Below are 18,230 nucleotides of genomic sequence, written 5' to 3' on the forward strand. Positions count from 1 at the left end.
AGTTTAAAGATGAGTATTTTTGAGTGCTCTGGGAAGAAATTAATCCAAAGTAGACAACAGAAGTTAATTTTCTTCTGTTTTGTGGCTAATAGGGTATATTTTATGTAACCTCTTTATAAACTGTGAACATTTTGTGTTATAACATTCCACCCTGAATAGCATATTTTTAAATACAAAGCTGTGCATTACTGAAAAAAGTAGTTTGAAATGGGGAAAAATAATTCCCCAGATGTACTGGTAGCTAATAGAAAGTGTATAAAAATAACATCATCTAGGTGTAGACAGTGTACCCCAAAGGAGCCTGATTTTTTTGCAGGGAATACTGTTAGCTACTGAATAATCTGAAGAACCCTGGTTCAAAGTAGAACTCAACAAGTATTGCTGGACTCCTCAGTTTCTGAGAAGGAAACGCCTGCTGTCAACCTATAGTTCCAATAAATAGGAATTGAAACCCATAGTTCTAATACAGCTCTAAATTTTTTATCCAGGGTAAAGAAACATAAACTTGTCTGGAGTTCATAAATACAAGGGAGACAGGCTAGTTGGTTTCTTTGCACCCACCAAAAAAGGTTGGTGATTTTTAGATTCTTTGCTTGCAAGGCAGCTGTTGTGCAGAGCCTCAAAATGGCAGTTCCTTCATTGCATGGTTCGAGTGAGTGGGTCCATGAAAGAACACATCCCCATTTCTGGTTATATAAATAGAAGAGTTTTGCTCATTAGAGGAACTCAAAGGAAAATGGTACAATGGATATGTGGGCTGAAGACACTTACTTTTTGAAGAAAGATTGCAAGAACTACAAATGTACAGCATAATTATGAAATGACTAGCAGGACATTGATCTCTGGCTACAGTATTTTAATGGGAAGAGATAAACCTAACTTCAGTGTCCTGTGTTTGTGTTGGGATGTAAGTAAGCACAATCAATGACAGTAATTTTCTGAGAAAGTTATTCAGCTCTCTTTACAAGTAAGACAGTTTTTCTTTTTCCCCTGGAAATCTTGTAAGCTATGCTGGCTGTCCTTAGCACTGCTCAGCCCCGGGTAGTGAAGTGGAAAGAGACTGGAAATGGAGGTGAGGAGCTGCATGATTTGAGGCGTTGATGTCTGATCTAATGCTGAGGCATTGAAAATGCTGAGGCCTGTGCATTGATTTCCCTGGGCTTTGGATAAGGCTCTGAAATGAGAGACATCTGATGTCTGTGTTTACGGCTACCAGGCCGGTACTGTTGGCCAAGATGTCAAGCCAGGAAGGGCTGCCGGCATTTCTGAGCTGTGAGCGCCAGCCCTCGTACCCCGGCAGGTGGGAGGCTGTTCAGCCTATCTCGATTTAGAGGTCCACAAAGCATCTGAGCAGATATATGGAAAAAAAAATTTATTTATATAATCTCCCTTGCTGTTGCCATGAACTCTAGCCTGTGGTTTCTCCTGTTCCGTGAGCAATCTGATGAAGCATTAAGTCGTGCCAGCCAAGAAACAAAGTTGTCGCTCTGAATGATGACTTGGTGAAATGCCACGTAGGGTAGAGCTGCCATCAGAATCATTGGTGATTCACTGTTTGTTTTTCACAAATTTCCTACACTCCCTGCCCACGCACTATAGATGACAGCATTGTGTATGGGGACTGTGAACATGACAGACATTATTTGTGAAGCAGTGGCTTTATCAAGGATTTTTTTTCCCCTAACAAAGTGTGTAAAATGCTCAGTCTCTGTGTTGCTGTTGTCAAAACCATGTTATAAATATAGCTGGCCTGCTTGCTTCAGTAGAAGATTTTCAAAGGTGTTTCAAAGAGCTCCAAACTGTGTGAGGTCAGGCAGAAACCGCCGAGTGCTCCTCGCTGTGTTCCAAGGAGCCATGGCAGCTGCATCCAGCAGTCTTCCAGCTATTCCTGATAGGGAGAGTTGGGGCAGTTACAGTTGGTTTTGAGCTCTCCATAGGAGAAGGATTTTTGAGGGGAGACCTGCCCTTTCCTCACCACTCCTTGCACTGTCTTGGAACATCTCCTCTAGAGTAAGAAGCAGGGAACCCCAGTCATGACTTGTCTGTGTGACTGGGCTTTCCCCTGAGCTGGGCTTTCAGCTTGCTTCAAATTAGACAAAGGAAAAGATCAATTTTTCCTCTGCTAGGATTCATGACATCTGGCAGCAAAAGGTGTCCTGGGAGTCACAGCTGCTCCAGCTAGGCTCTCTCAGATATTCAGTACACAGATTTAGGTCAATGACATTATTTTTACCTTATTCTTATTTTACGAAACTGTGTAGTTGGATCCAGGTCCTTAATTCAAATCTGGTTTGGTCAAATACTAAAGGACATTGAAGACACCATAGAACTTAGTTAATGGGTAAGGAAACTAAATAATCTTGTACGTAGTGGGGTAGAGATAAGCATGATGGAGAACATGTGCTGAATGTGATGCTCATGGTGATATCAAGTTTAATTTTTTCATGCTTTAGCTAAGTTTGAAGAAAAGAGAACAGCTTTGATTCAGTGGGGGAAAAAGCTGGCACTACTGACCAGGTTCAGGAGATCCATCGACAAACTGCTCAAATACTGTTTATTTTCAAACCAGTTTAATGACCTTGCCTGTCTTCATAGTTGGACCAAGAGGAATAAAACTATGGAATGAGAAGTTGCGTTAAGATTTTGAAAGCACACTGGTTGATTAGGCTGATCTATATTTGAGTGGCTTCGTCAAGTGGCGTCCTTTGAAGACTGCAGTGACATGTTTATCCTTTTCTGTACACTCTGCATGAAGGGCATGTAATCCAGGCAGTCTTGAGCAAAATAATGCTGATGGTAAAGGGGTTTTGAAAGCTGATGGCATGACAGCTGCAGCTGTATGGGTTCAGTTTGGCAAATAACAGTTTCTGTAAGGGTCAGGTTTTATGGCCATGGCTGCATTACTGTTGCTTTCTTAAATTCGGGTTAGCTGCGTAGAAGAAAGGAGAGACCAAGAGCTGTTCATCTTCTGGCTTGGTCCATGAGGAGCTTGTAACTCTAGCAATTGTTTCTGTTTTTCATAACAGTGGGAACTTTATGGGCTGTTTTTCCCTTTCTCTGTCCAAAGTAAATGTGCTGCTTGAAAACAAAGAAAGAAGTTGCAGACTGTCTGGCAGACACACAGTTTGAACTTGGGGTGACTCAGGTTGGAGGGGCAGTTTACAAAATGTACCTTTCTCCTGAAAATTGATGCTGCAGCATAGTGATTTTGTTTGTATGGATCCATTTTACATTTCTTGCTTTAGAATGACACATTTTTAACAAGCCTTCAAGTTAATAAACAATGATGAGCATCAAGGTGTTCTTTAGTGGTCTTTACAGGTGTGTACACTGATCCATCAACCCGACCTATAGTTATATATCCATCGAGAGAAGTTTGTATGGTTCCAGTGTAGCTGAGGTGGTTTCTTAAAAATTTATAAACTATAAACATTTATAATGTTTGGTATTTAACTTAATGGAAAATCAGCAGATTCATATGTGCAAATTTTTATAAGAAATGCTGAAGTAGTGCTTCTCAATAAGCTGAAGTATTGTCCTTTGCTGTGCATTGCAAGAAGAGAGCACACACTGTTTCAATACACAGTAAACAGGAAAAGTAATTACACAGATGAAAAGTAATGATAATGCTAGTGAGTGCAAAGCCACCTCTTTGTAATCACAATATTTTCCCCAATTACTAGACTTGATTTTTCTGAACTTTTCCATAGTGATTAGTCTTTGCAGGGTCTTTAGGAGAGTGACAGAGTCATCAAAACAGCTGCCAATGTGAGCGGAATTTGATAGCCCAGATCTTAAAAGACAAAACAAAGTGAGAAACACAGTTCAAATAAACTGGAGTAGATCAGCAGAGAAACTGCAACTCGTTTAGTGGTCCAGACTTCTCCCAGGCTGCCTGGTAGTGTTTGCATGCATGATAGGGTGAGAGTGATAAAACCAAAATGGAGGTGTAGAGTGATTACATAGCAAATGAAGTGAAAGCTCCTAATCCCTAAAAACTAATGGCTTGCTTTCTGCATGTTTGAAATGTGCCTGTCCCTGCCTCTGAGAGTCATGTGTACTCTGTGTCACTAACACCTGCAACACTGCTGGCCGATGATATAAACTCATGACTCAAAGAAAGCATCTTAAATAAGAAAATGGTTCCTGCAACATCTTTATTTCAGCCCAGGTTGTAAGAGAGAATGTGCTTGAGGAAACATGCATGGTCACAGTACACAGTAAGTGGGTAGTTGCTGGTGAAGGTGTCCAAGTCAGCTCTGAGAGAGGCAATTCATACATTGTATGTATGTCTTGCATATATGAGCTTGCAGGTCGTTCTGGAGGGGGCTGACAATCTGTACCAAGGTTCAATATAGTAGTGGGGGTAGATGTTAGAGTAGTCTTTAGCCTCCTGATTAGGGCATTTGCCTGGGATGGGGTAAAGCCTGGTTCAAACTCTCGCTCTAAGACAGGTAGTACAAACATTCCTGAGTCCTCTGTGTCATAGCTGAGTAACTGAAAGCTCTCTACTTCCAAATGTAAATATTAGGAGATGTCTTGCATTTCATTCCTATCAACTAAATCACAACCCCCAACACCAACCCACCCTCTCCCCCAAGAAAAGAAGAAAAAAAAAACTAGAATTGTTTTCCAACCAGACCTGGTATGTAGGCAGTCAGAATGGCTGTTTTCCACAAGCGCAACAGATCTCATTTTCCTTAGACCCAAACCCCTTTCTGTAAGTAATATCAGTTTATAGAACATACTGGTTTGAGCCACTTGAAACAATAAGAATAGGGCTTTGTATTGAATTAAAGGATTTATTACTAGTCAAATCCAAGTTCTTGGAGTCATAGAATTAATTATTTTACCTGATGATGAGATTCTGACAGTATGCTCAAGTCAGATAATGTAATCTGCCTGTATCCTAAAAGCTCAAAATCCAGGAGGTAAGCTGAACTACGCAAATATGTATTTTTAGCCATGTGTACAATACTCAAGACTGATACCATGTTTGAATGTTTGGAAATGACAGTGTGTGCTCTCTCATGTGCATTCTCTGTCTTTCAAATAGTAAATCATTTACTTCTCTCTAAAATGTGGCAATTTTTTCTTTTGTACTGAACATAATAGAAATATATGCCTCTCATAACCGTTCAAAGCATTGGCTGCAGTCACTTTCATACTCGTTATTGGATGCAGAAATGGTTAACTTCTGTGCAGAGATCCTTATTGTTTCACCAGGGCATTATGTACTCCAGAACCAGTAAAGCTACAGATAGAACATATGATTATATTTGTTTAATCTAAATTGTTTAAATGCATTTCGCATGTAGTTTCAGCCTTATGTTTTCATATGCTTAACATTAACTTCATTAGTTTTAGGAAAAAGAACAGTATTTCATATTCGAAATCTCATTGGAAATCTTTACATTTAATAAGAGCATAACATGAATGGTTAGCATTCATGGCGTGAATGGGTACTGCAACCTGCAGTATCTAGCAGAGGTTGTCCTTGGGATGGAGACTACCTTTTCCGTGACTTGGGGCACAGGAAAAGTCAGAGAGGACACGAGAGGACATGCCATTCTTTGGCAGATCATGGGCTGTGGTTCCTTGTTCAGCTTCATGAGCAGTTGAACACTGAGGACTGTTGGGAACACATTTGGGTTGGCCACAGAAGCTAGAGAAGGGTCTATTTAAGGCAGCTTTGCCACTGAAAATAATACTGGTGCAGTTACTGTCTTTGATTTTGGGTCAGCTGCCATTAGTTTACAGAGTTCACTTTATTCCTGCTGAAGCAGGGAACTATTATAACACTTGAGAAAAACATAGAACCAACCTCTCAAAATATACAGTGTGTGAAGTGATAAAGGGGGTAAGAATTCTCCTCTTAATCAACCCAGGCTATCCCAGATCTCTTGTGTCAAGGTTGATGAAAACACTGGCTTTTGTAGTATAGCCCGTTACTGTGGTCTCGAATGGTTTAATTACTGCAGTTTGGCTTGTTACTGCATGCAGTGATGGTTATGATAGGTATGCGTGTACTTTCAACCTGCAGCAAAATTCAGAGTATTGCAATATGGCTTAATTCTCTTTTCTGACAAAAATATACAGAAATCTGTTTACATGAAGACCAACATCTAGGCTTTTTAAGGTGTTGTGTCTCCATTTTGGCACCTCCAAAACAGTACGCTTCCCCTTCTGGCTCTTAATTATAGTGCTTCTGGATAAATTAATCCAAAAATATTGATATCTGCTGAAATAAGAATTTCAGAAAATCTGAGCATGTATTTTGATGTATTTTAGTGGAGCTTTCTAACTTCTGGAGGTTGATTTTCAGGCTGCATAAAAAATTCAGTACAGAGTGGGTATCTTAGGGATGAATATTTTGCTAGGCAATACCTTTGTACATCATTAATGTTTATTAATTTCAGAAAAGGAATGAAATACATCTCCATTACACTTTTTTTTTTTTTTTAAGAGAATGCTTGTGAAATATTCTAAACATGAAATAGTATTCTGAGCTATTTGGAAAGAAGAACAGGAAATATTTTTCACTTTATTTTAGCAATCTTAATACTGCTGTGAAAGTATCCTAATTTTTATGCTCCCTTAGACTGAAGATAGAAGGGCTTCCCCCACCTCACACACTCCAGACTTCCCCCCCCACCCCGATAAATGGAAATCACCATTGTAATATTCTGAAATGTGTATCTTTACTTGGATACAGATTCATGCCATCTTGCTAGATGAAGTATTTCTGCTGTGGGTGTAAATTCTGCCTTCTCTTTGGGGAATACCAGCTTTCCAATGTCCCACAGGGGTTCTCTTGCTCTACTGATCCTTAGTACACGGATTTCCAGCCTTGGGAATGAGACAGGATGCTAACTAGCAGTGAGGAACTGTCTGTCTTTGGCAATGCCATGGCTATATTAGTTGCCATTAAATAGTTTTGATATTTAAATCACTGATTTGTCAAGTATGGTCTTTTTGACAAAACTAATAGCTTTTTCTGTACATATATGATACACATAAGTACAATATAGCATGAGATAAGGCAACTTAAGTGAAAGGCTCTGAACTGTAACACAGGATCATCTGGACTGTATTCTCTTCCTAGTGGAGACATTATATTAATAGTTTTGCCACTCAGGTCAAGGGGAACAGGATGTCACCCTAGATAACTACTGCAATGAAGTCAGTCTTTCTTAATGAAGATTAATTGCTGGGGCCCCGTGCTTTGTGCATCCTTGTTCAGCTATCTTCCTCTGAGTGCTTTGATGTCATGCAGCAAGTCTTGTGAGGCCTCATGTTTAGGAGTTAGATGCCCTTTCATTAATCTGAAAGACTGGCCTTCTTTTGTGATACTGTCAGTCCCTTGGGAGCAGCTGCGTGACGCCTGCTGTGTTTGGAGATGCCAGAGCATCCCAGGTTGCAGTATTTGTAATGTTGGCTGAAAACCAGCATGCTGCCTGCCACTATAGCTGTGCTGGCTATGGAGAAGCATCTGGAAATTGAGTGGCAGAGAGAGTCGGGCCATAGCATCTGTGTTTCCTAACTTTGTTAATCTACAGGTGGCCATTTTCTAGGATTGCATTAGTAAAGGACTAGACATTCGGTCCTTAACTGCATGTAGATCTAAAATTGATGTTTAACATAGTTTATTTCCCCGTTCTCCTTATTTCTGTCAGGAATAGTATTCTGTACATTGATTTCATATGATGAGTATATAGCTGCGCTGGAGTGACTGACGTTCACTTCAGAACTGGTTTTGTTTCATACTAGCAGCAACAGCAGGGAAGTGAGGAAGAGAGGGATTACCTGCACTGACAGTCAAATTGTGAGGGTTTATACCTAAGAAATCTGGAAATAGGGTTGAAATAAAGTGACCAAGGTAAGTGAAAGGTTTATGAAGTGGCAATGATGTGTGGTTTCATGAAGCTTAAAGAAGTAATTAAGCAAACAGAATGAAGACATTGTAATGCTATATTTGCCATGTTATTTGCAATATAATCTTTTCATGTGCAAAAATACTGAATTCTTTTACAGTGGAGATCCATCTAAATACAAGTGTTGCTAGGGTAGGAGAAGAACAAGTAGACATAATTGATTTTGATCTTAGTAGTTTTAAACAGATTTGAGCATTGTAGGCTAATGTAATAGACAGCTAATCTGATAATGGCATTTACCTAAATGAGCACAGACTAAAGTCAATAACAATAACGCAATACGACAAAAATTGCTTTCTCCATCTTGCATTAACATTTCTGTTATCTGAAAATGCCATGTGTGTGAGTTCTTATTTCCCACCCTGTGCATGATCCACATTACTCACTAAGGCTTAAAACCTTGCAGAGATCAACAGAGGTCAATCATCACGTGTAGCTTTGCATCTACATTCAGGATTCCTTGCAGTAGTTGTCAGCCAGTTTCTGTATTGTACAAAGGACAGCAGAACAAGTTTTCACTAAAAGATATCTGAAACACTGTGTGTTTGGAGGCTCGGGAAAAAGAGGTCAGGTACACAAGAATAACCTACATGTGCTTAAGAGTAATTTAATTGCATAGTGTTACCTAAGTCACGATGTACTACTTAATGTTTATTTTGGAGTCACTGAACATCCAACCCATTAAAAAAAAAATGCTTGAAAGAATATTAGTAAAACTGCAGTCTGCATCTTATTAAAAATGTGCTTATGACTGTGGACAAGAAATACAGGAAGAGTGGACAGTTTCTTCAAAGGCACAGGATGCAGTTAATCAGACATCTCCTTTGCTGAGTCATTTGCTCTGGTATTTTAGTTACCCTTTAAGTGAACTGCTTGGTTGAGTGGAGCAAAGATGTTAGATGTTAGTGGGAGGGCCAGAGAGAAAATGCAGATGAAGCTGGAGACTTGTGAGGGAAAAGAAGTGACTGGTTGGTAGAAGAAACCAGAGAAGGCTTTTAGTCTAGTTTAAGGTTTTGTAAAAGTCAGTTATGAAAGCACCCTTACAGTTAGCAGTTTGTGTCTTATCAGGCTGATCACTCTATCCCAGAGCAGTATTTCTGTTTGCACTCTTCTCTGTTTGTTTTTGCAGTTTGTTGTTTTTGTTTTTTTTCTCCTTCTTGATGATAAAGGAGCCATTTGCAGGTCATATTCTGACCTCCCATCCAAATAATAAAGAAGCTATGTATGTATGTCTGAATGTACATGAAGGGCATAATTTTCAAAACCTGAGTCACTCTGACTTGGTGCTTAAAGATCTTCTGCTACTCCTAAGCTTCTTCAGGGAGCTACGTCAGGCTGACGTTGAAGTTGAAGCAGTTGATGAAATGTTCCTCCTCATAAAGAGAGAGAAACAGAATATTCTCTGTGTCTGTCCTGCCCTTTCCCTCCTTTCATTGCCCCAGAGTGAAGAATAGCTTTAGACAGAAGTGTCTGATGTAATTGCACCAGCACCTGTTCTCCAAGGGAGCTTGACTTTTCTGGACCTCTCCCAAGCCTGGTTGATTCTGCGGTAATTTACAGGGTATATGTAAAATTGTACAGTGCTTTAGAAGCAAGATGAGGCTTTTAATGTACCTTGTGTCATGCAAAGCATAGGAGTCTGTGAATAGATTAAATTATCAAATACTGTGTTTTGTCTCATAGAAGTCAGTGATATTTATTTCCCAAATAAAACAGACTTTTTCATGGAGACATTTCTTGAGCCTCTCACTCTGTTAGCAGATTAGGAGATTCCCCTGGCCCTAACACATGATCTTCCAAAAATATTTTAGTTAATTAGTCATGTGTTCCATTAGCATAGTAAAAACCTATGTTAATGTGACCTAGCAGAGATTTTATCAAATACACTGAGTGTAAAAGACGAATGTTGTCTTTAGTGCCCAGCAACTGGTCAGAGTGTGATTCCACATTCTTTATCGCTGCTCAGTGACCTCTTCCTGGTGTTGGAAGGTTCAGAGCTTGCATCCCACCATTTTTAGCTAGATAGGATCAACCCAGTGAGTGCCAGGGACATACTGGGAGCTTGCAGACTGCCAGAATAGAAAAACCTGGTTGGAACAGCCCTCATAACCTTGTTGGGGGCTTTCTTCTTTTGCTTGGTTCTAAACCCTTGACCTTCTATAAAAAAAATTAGGTGGGGTGGTCCTATATTGAGGCAAAATTACCCCTGGTAGGATTCCTGAGCCAGTCCTGAGTTGGCTGCTCTGCTCATATAATGCAGCATGTCTCTCTGCAAAGAGGCTTACTGGGGTCCTCAAAGCAGAATATTAATGCAGGGCTGTACCACAGCTAGCAGGACCCTGTCCCTCCAAGTTCAACTAATGGGCTGGGCTACAGCTCACTGCTTGCAGTTACAGAACTAACTCAAGAGATGGGGCAGAGGATGTGGAGTTAACTCCAGAGATAGATTTGCCATTGGTAATTTTTATCTGAAAAAGAGCAATAATTCATGTGTTCATGCAAAATTCAGTTAAGAAATATTTATTTTACTTGTGGTAATTCCTAAAAACCTCATGCACCCCTTCATTTTTATGCTTTACGGGAAAGAGGACATGTCCTAAAAAGTTTACAGTTGTTACCTCAGTATTTTCTACTGGGCATCTTTTTTGCTTTCCATTCCTTTTTCAAAATTAAATATCTGTTTTAAATTTTTGTGGTAGACATATCAGTGATCTTTTTGTTTGTGAAAATGTTCGTCTCAGAGAAATAGATAAGATAAAATTTCCCCAAACTTCACCATAAAGACCTATATTTCTCTCTCTGTACCATTTTGACTGGAGAACGTTTTGTATGTTACATGTTCACGAGGACTGAATTGCATACTTCTCTACTTGTAAAGTTTCTTTTGCATTATCAGGTTTGGAAAGGAATTAGTTTCTTAGTACACATTGTCTAGTTGTGGATTCTGTTCTTGATCACTTTTATCTATAAATGACAACAGCTTTTTAAAAAATGTAAATGTTTACTTGCAGTTTTGCAAATAAGGTTTATGTGATTCTTGATGCTTTCATTTTGCTTGAGTTGAGCTAGTCAGCTCGGTGCGTATCACCGTGCAGACCTTTAGTTGGAGATTACTAAATAGCTCATCCACAGTAAGACACTAGAAGAGCATAAAGAGATAAAGAGGCAAAAAATGAAGGAACAAATTCCAGTAGTCAAATACTGGGCTAGTGCAGAATTTTGCATTATATATAAATATCATAAAGATACTGAGCATAGTACATGCATTGACTGTACAGATGTGCAGTTGTTCACATTGGGGTAACATCTTTATCTATTATGGTTGCCTAATGACTTACAAAAATACTGTGAGAAGAAGTTCCCTTCATGAACTCAAACATGCTTCATGCACTGTAAGAAATGCTGTTTAATGTGTAGTTCCTTTGATCTATATTGCTAGATGGTGCTGCACATTTGTGAATGATTTTTGTCTCACGGATATGTGAATACACACATGCAGTCGTAGGTATGCATATAAAGGTATGTATATATGTGTGCATACACAAATGTATGTACAAGTTGTATGTGTGCACATACGTATACATACACATATATAGACAAAATATATGGAAACAGGCACAAAGATGTTTACATACAGCAGGATGCATAACTGCTGAGTAAAGTAGTTTTACAGATTTTTGTAAGAAAGCTTCAGCCAATGTCTTTTAAAGTGAAAGGACATCCTTTGACTGCAGATGTATGTGCATAACAGATAAATTATAAGTGAATGGTGAAAATATGAGCATGTAGTGAAGGTACAGATGTTGAAATTTAAACTGAAAAAGGGCACTTAAAATGAGAGAGAAGTTTGGTAATTAAGTCCACCATGTTGTGATGAAGGGCAGGTTGGTGGATTTGTCTTTGCAGTTCAGCTGAGGTACATCAGAGTTTCTCCATTATCTACAGCTGCATTAGGTTACACCTACTGACAAGCTTGATGTTTATTTTATAACATGGTTAGAATGAAAAACAAAATCTTCTTTCTCTCCCTGTAGTGCTAAAATGTGCTCTTTGATGATGCTTTTATGAATTCTGAAATTCTTGCTTGAAGTTAATTGTCAACTTTTAATATTGTCTGTGTGTTTGCACTTCTCTTTGACTGATGATTATTTCTCTCACCCAAGCTAAATACTAGAAAAGAGAATAGCTTTTTGTGTATGTTATCACAGGTGGGAGATAGAACAGCTAAAGCTTTTGATTTGCTTTCCAAGGATAATTGGTACCTTACAGAGATGTAGCGTCTCTCATGTTGTTTTGCTGTATAAATTTTAACACATACGTTGTTATGGTTTTTCAAAAACATGAAACAGTTTGTCCTTTAGTCGATCTTGGCCTGAACACAGTATCATCATAAGGAGGGGATGGGATGTGTCAATAAAGAGAAAGGGCTCTGCCTGTGTACACTCTGAACAGCCAGGTGGTGTGGGATTAGCAAATTGAAGGAGATAAGATGTGTGTTGTCCATAGACCTGTGGAGGTCTGTGTATCTGACTAACTGTGCAAGGAAAGGAATGAAGTGATGACTGAGTACTGTATAAAGAAAGCAAACTGGGAAAAGCAGACAAGGGTTTTTTTTTTTTCCCGCTTTGTGCTTTTGGTTACTGGAATCCTAATGTTTTTGCAACAATACTTGGTTAAATGGTTTCAGACAGAATAGTCTTTTTGTTTTGCATGTCTGTACTCCTTTTAAGGAATGCTGCTCTTAAGAAAACAAAGATACTTGGAAGGTTAGAGATGTCCAAGAAAGTGGCCTTTTAGAAAAGAGAACCCGTGTTGTTTTTCCTAGCGGTAAAAGAGATGGTTCTGTTTATTAAACTGTGCATACCATATGATGCTTCATATTTTTCCATTTGATTTCCTGTAGGGTGATTTCACTTGGAACAGCATGTCAGGGCGCAGCGTTCGGCTGAAGTCAGTTCCCGTTCAAAGCCTCTCGGAGCTGGAGCGTGCTCGGCTGCAGGAAGTGGCTTTTTATCAGTTGCAGCAGGACTGTGACCTGGGTTGTCAGATTACTATCCCCAAAGGTAAGGGCTTGATAAACCCTCTCTGTTTAGATTGCTAAGCCACTGACTTCACATCGCAGCAGTAGAAGGGAGAAAACTCTACATTGTTTATCCCACAGATGTTGTCTTCTATTTAATTTTTGCTTAAACAGAGTAACTGTAAAAAAAGACTAGTGAAGTTGTTTGTCTGCTATGTCCAATTGAGGCCACCTGGGGTGGGATCATCTGATCAAGGACAGATGTCTACAGGGTAGATAATCTAAATCAGACCTATTCATGCTAGGATGTCTTGATACTCAGTTGAGAGAAAAAGGCTTTTCTTATACTTCCTGACATCCGAAAGTACGTGTCTGTGTAGGTCAGATAGATCATACCATGTATACTGTTGACTCTGGGGGAAGCCAGATATCACTATTTCAGACAGACAGTGAAGATGTCTGCATATTTCCTAGTGCTTATTCTTAGAAAACAAATTAATTTTCAGCGTAAAACATTGAACTCCTAAGGAATGGGAGTTTAATTGAAAAGGAAAAGCTCAGGTATCAGAACCTTGATGCAGGATATGTGCACATAGTAGACCTGTACTTAGGTTACTGTGCAAGCGATCTCACTAAAACTAATGTGAGAGTTTCCATGGTTTCCTGTAGGCTGGAGATCAAGCCTAGCAGACAGCTGTTGTGCAATCATCTGCAAATCTGGCTTTCCTGTTGTTTCTTTCCAGATGTTCTATACTTATCTAAGGAATAACAAGGGACCACTGAAGTCTCACCTTTGGCTACAAGCAGAGGTACTGTGTGGTAGCGCATACACGGTGCTGCCACAGGAGCAGTTTTTTAATGAATCAAAGTTAAGCAGAAAAAAGTTGTCCAGTCTAGGAAAATAATGGTGTGCAAAAGAACAAAGGTGAAAGACATCAGCTTGTGTATTCATCAGCTTCTTAGGATTTGCAGAAAACTCCTACCAAAACCAATGACATCCAACTTACCAATTACAGCAGGATATCAGTTTGTAGTGAGATGGATACAATCAACTTCTTCAAGCCCCACTAGAGCTCCCCTGTCTCTGGTCTCTCAAAAAATGTTCCATCAGTAAGAAAACAATTTTATGGGACATTAATAGAAGGAACTGGATCTCTAAGGGCACTGCAGTATTTTCTGGTAGTTCCAGTGGGAGATAAATATGCATATATGGAGGTAATACCATCCAAGGCAATAGCGTATACATATTCATAGAATCATAAAACAGTTTGGGTTGGACGGGACCTTTAAAGGTCCTCTAGTCCAACCCCCTTGTACAATGAGCAGGGACATCTTCAACTAGATCAGATTGCTCAGAGCCCCGTCATTTCAAGTTTTATCAGTGTGAAACTGGCTTGGGGACTTTGGGCATGCAGGAGTACAAATAAAAAACCCTCCATCATAGCCATCTATACCTCAAGTTAAAAAGACTGAAGGCTGTTAAACATTTTCTGGTTTAGGGAAAAAAAAAAAAAAGAAAAAAAAGAAAGAAAAAACAGTGACATGTAGAACCTGTATTGTCTTTTTGAGAGAGCAGGAGGAGAAGTTCTCTAGGTCTGGAGAGATCTGGGCATAGAAAGATGTGCTCTACAGCTCTCCTACTTCAAAGAGTGCCACATGAAAATCTTCAGGAGCAGAGGCTAGTGGGACAATGTATGTATTAGAAAATACAGAGAAGGCTGTTTTAAAAGTTATGATTCTTCATGGTCTTTTGACTGTTCTTCAGAACTTATGAATGAATGGCATCAGAACATGCTCACGCCTGCTGGGCATTTGCTTCCTGCAGGCATCTCAGTAATTACATTTACTGGCACAGGTATTGTGGAAAGTAAAAATGCATTGTTCTTGGGTAACAAGTGTTTGCATGGAAGTTAAGTCAGAGTACAGAAGCATCTGCCTTATCTTTACAGTCAACAGTCATGCTGTTATTGGTTGCTTCTTCATAGTGTTTCAGTCCTGCTGTGCTCAGAAGCCCCCCTTGTTACAGGAAGCGCAGTGAGCACTTCTAGGGCACATCTGGCTAGTCCCACACTTGTAGAGGAATGCGTAGAATGTAATACCTCATATGCAATCCCTCTCTTCTTCTGTATTGCAGCCATTACTGTTAATGAAGTGCATTGCTGACATCTCTTAGTTAAATATCCTGTGGTCACAGAGAGGGGACCACCTCCCACAGGAATTTATTTAACCAGCATGTCATTTAAAATATGCTATGATTGCACTGCAGTAGGCAATTAGAATGAATTCAAATTGATCAAGAGTTATTTTTATATGTATGACAGAGACGCTTCAGATTTGTTCTCTTGTTTTTCTGCCTCATATCTGTCTTCCATATTCTGTAATCAGTATCTTTCTCACCTGCATATCCTGGGCCTTCCATGTGCCACAGAGCTAGCCCCGCCTCACCTCTGTGAAAGAGGTCTCTCTGCTATCATTAAAATGGTGTGACCACCACTGGCTGCTGAGTCTAGCTATCTTTGTCATTCCTACAGGTTGAGTGGAGTCATAACTTTTCATCTGAGTTTTGACCTCTCTTGATGTTCATGATACCTACCACACTCCTGAGGAACTTTAGTTGATCTCAGTAGTGCAGAAGCATAGGAGCAATATATGTTTTCTCATGCATTTGTTTACCTGTACAAATGACAGGCAGGAATTTGGACAGTATCTCTAGTAACTCAGACAGAAATGGCATCAATGCTTCTGATCTTCTTGACAGCAAGTTTTTGACTTGATATACCTCTTTGTATAGAAGTGGCCACGTTCAAATCCCTGTATATCAATGAAGTTTGGTGTTTTATGGATTTTTCTTATTTGTAATCACTTTGTCCCATGTGACAGCACAAGTAGAATGTGTTTTCTTCATAGTGTCAACAAAGAATAATGGAAAACTCTTGATGTTCTCACATGAATAAATCTCTTACAGTTCCGGAAGTTGCTCTATTTCTCACTGGTAATATGGTCCTATGCTGTAACCACACAGGAAAGCGCTGCTGCACAGTAAGCGTCTTGGCATGATTAGGTAAATTGTGTTATTACTGCAATGACAATTCAGCTGCCTGCATTGTCCTAGGATGCAAAAGAAGCATGTCACGTAGGTGTCTGTGAAGCAAAATAGAAAACTCATGTGCTGTTACCACACCAAGAGTAGTCTCCAAAACTCTGGGGAATGGTTGTGGCTAACAGAGGACTTAAAGAGTTGTGAGAGCATAGAAGTCTTGTGGGCTAGGAATCTCTCCCAGGGAGTTTCCATCCTCCTTCCTCTTGCCTCTTCCATAGCCAAATGCAGATGGGCTTCTTGATAGAGGAGAGGAACTGATGCCTAAACTTGGGTCTGAAAAAATAATTTAGTAAGTGCTGTTGACTACTCGAAAGTGTACATGATATTCTTCCATTGAATTTCCTTGAAAAGTTATAGACAAACCTGGGGGAATTTCTGGGCAAGTGTCAGAAAACAGCTCTGTTGCTACTTATGTCTGTTTAATACTGCTTTTACTTTTATAAAGCAGAGATGTCACCAATAGTGCTTGCACTGCCCAAGATTGCTTTTATAAGAAAACATTCCACTTACCTTGACTAACCCTGGCTGCTAGGGCTGGGACAGGGCATTGGTGGGAACCCCTTGGAAAGAGGTGGGTAAAGATGTGGGTCTAGTGGGGAAGAAAGGACTGTTAATAGATGATGCTGAAGAAGTAGATAAGATGTTCTTCTTTTACACAAAATTGCTGTAACCTATTCAGAGGCTTTATATTTATATTATAAAAGCATGCTACATGTTGCCATTTGTGATTATTTATTTTTCTCTTTGTGGGTAGATGATCATTTGTTGTTGATTCATATGCTGCCTCCCACTTTGAGAGTACAGGCTGTCTGCCTCACAGTCTCAACTTCTGTAGGAAGAAACAACCAGTAGGCAGGTAATCATAATGGTAGGTACCAGTTTTTCTCACACAGTGATTGTGCAATGGTTCAAGCATAGCAACTGAGATCGCACAGACCAAACTGCTCCCTTTTTCTCTCCCCACCTTGTTAAATGTCAGACGACAATGGTGCTTCTGAGAGTTACCAGGCTAATTAGCAAGGTGGTGTAAAGGCTTGTGCATTGCTATTGCTCACACAAGTCGGACTCAAAACTGGCTTCAGCCACCAAAGAGAGAGAACAGGCACACCAAGTGCATATCTGCTTGTGTGTTAGCTTTGTTTTGACAAGCTTGGGGCAGCCTATTATTATTCATTAAGACATCAAACAAAAGTTCTGAAGTTTTTTCATATATATCAGACTGGACACTACTGTTTCACAGATGCAATGGAATATTGCAGCTCCATGTTTGAAATTACCTGCTGGAACAAAGTACTTTTCATGGGCTGATGATAAAAAATAAAAAGAGAGTCACGTTTATTTTTCTTCTGAGGTGGTCATTGCAGTAGTTACAACTAGGACAACTACTTGTGTTTTTATGGCCCTCATACATTATGGCTCCAGCTATGAGTCAAGGCTCTGTTTTGATGCAGACAACTGTGCAGTGGTTCTAGCCACCAGAACTTAGCCTCAACACAAGTCAGGGGCAAGTGAGTGAGACCCAGGACATGTGTGGATGGGGGTAACCCCTGAGGGGCTTTTCAATACAGAGGAAGTGGTGGCCAGCAGGATGAGGCCTAGCTGATAGGATCATTGCCCCTCAGTTTCAGAAAGATTCAACAAATCAAATTACCTTCTGCTTTTAGGAGAGAGCTGCCCCCTGCCTCACTGATTTGTCAATTGAAATGTCCCCTGAATTCCATAAGTATATGGGCTCAAAGAGTGGATCACTTTATAGCTGTGTTTAATCTTAATTGGGCAGATCTGTCAGCTTAAGCTTCTAGCATTGATGAGCCCTCTTGATATCCTGATGTTCGTCCTTAAGTGGATGACACATTTAAAGTGACTCCTGAAGATGGGGAAGGTGAAGATACTGAAAGAACTCAGAAAGACCAGGAATCAGAAAGGGTTCTCGTGATGAAGAATGTTGTAGGACTAGTCAATTATGAGATACTGAGGTAGAAGAAAACTAATTAGAAAAAGGTGTTCTCTTATTCTCAAAAAAAAGGGGGAAAGAAGTGAAAATGTATGCCAAATTCTGTTAAAGTTCTGAAGTATTAATTTAACCTGTCTGGAATAGAATTTGAATCAGCAAGGGGAATATATTATCCAGATTTTGCACAGACCTTCACAGAGTCTCATTGTTTTCCTTATTAAA

General features: G+C 39.7%; 1 protein-coding gene across 4 annotated transcripts in view; it reads left to right on the plus strand.

Annotated features, from left to right (window-relative positions):
• ARHGAP6 (Rho GTPase activating protein 6) overlaps nt 1–18,230 on the plus strand; it is a 333,285-nt gene that overhangs the window by 256,085 nt on the left and 58,970 nt on the right. For 3 of the 4 annotated variants that reach the window (XM_074907249.1, XM_074907268.1, XM_074907278.1), the window contains exon 2: nt 12,838–12,997. In XM_074907249.1, coding sequence (XP_074763350.1) covers nt 12,838–12,997 — 160 coding nt within the window. Of the gene's footprint in view, nt 1–11,483; nt 11,499–12,837; nt 12,998–18,230 lie in introns of those variants that run through there. The other variant, XM_074907258.1, reaches the window with a different exon arrangement.

This window comes from Athene noctua, chromosome 1, assembly GCF_965140245.1.
Source record: "Athene noctua chromosome 1, bAthNoc1.hap1.1, whole genome shotgun sequence".
NCBI lineage: Eukaryota > Metazoa > Chordata > Aves > Strigiformes > Strigidae > Athene > Athene noctua.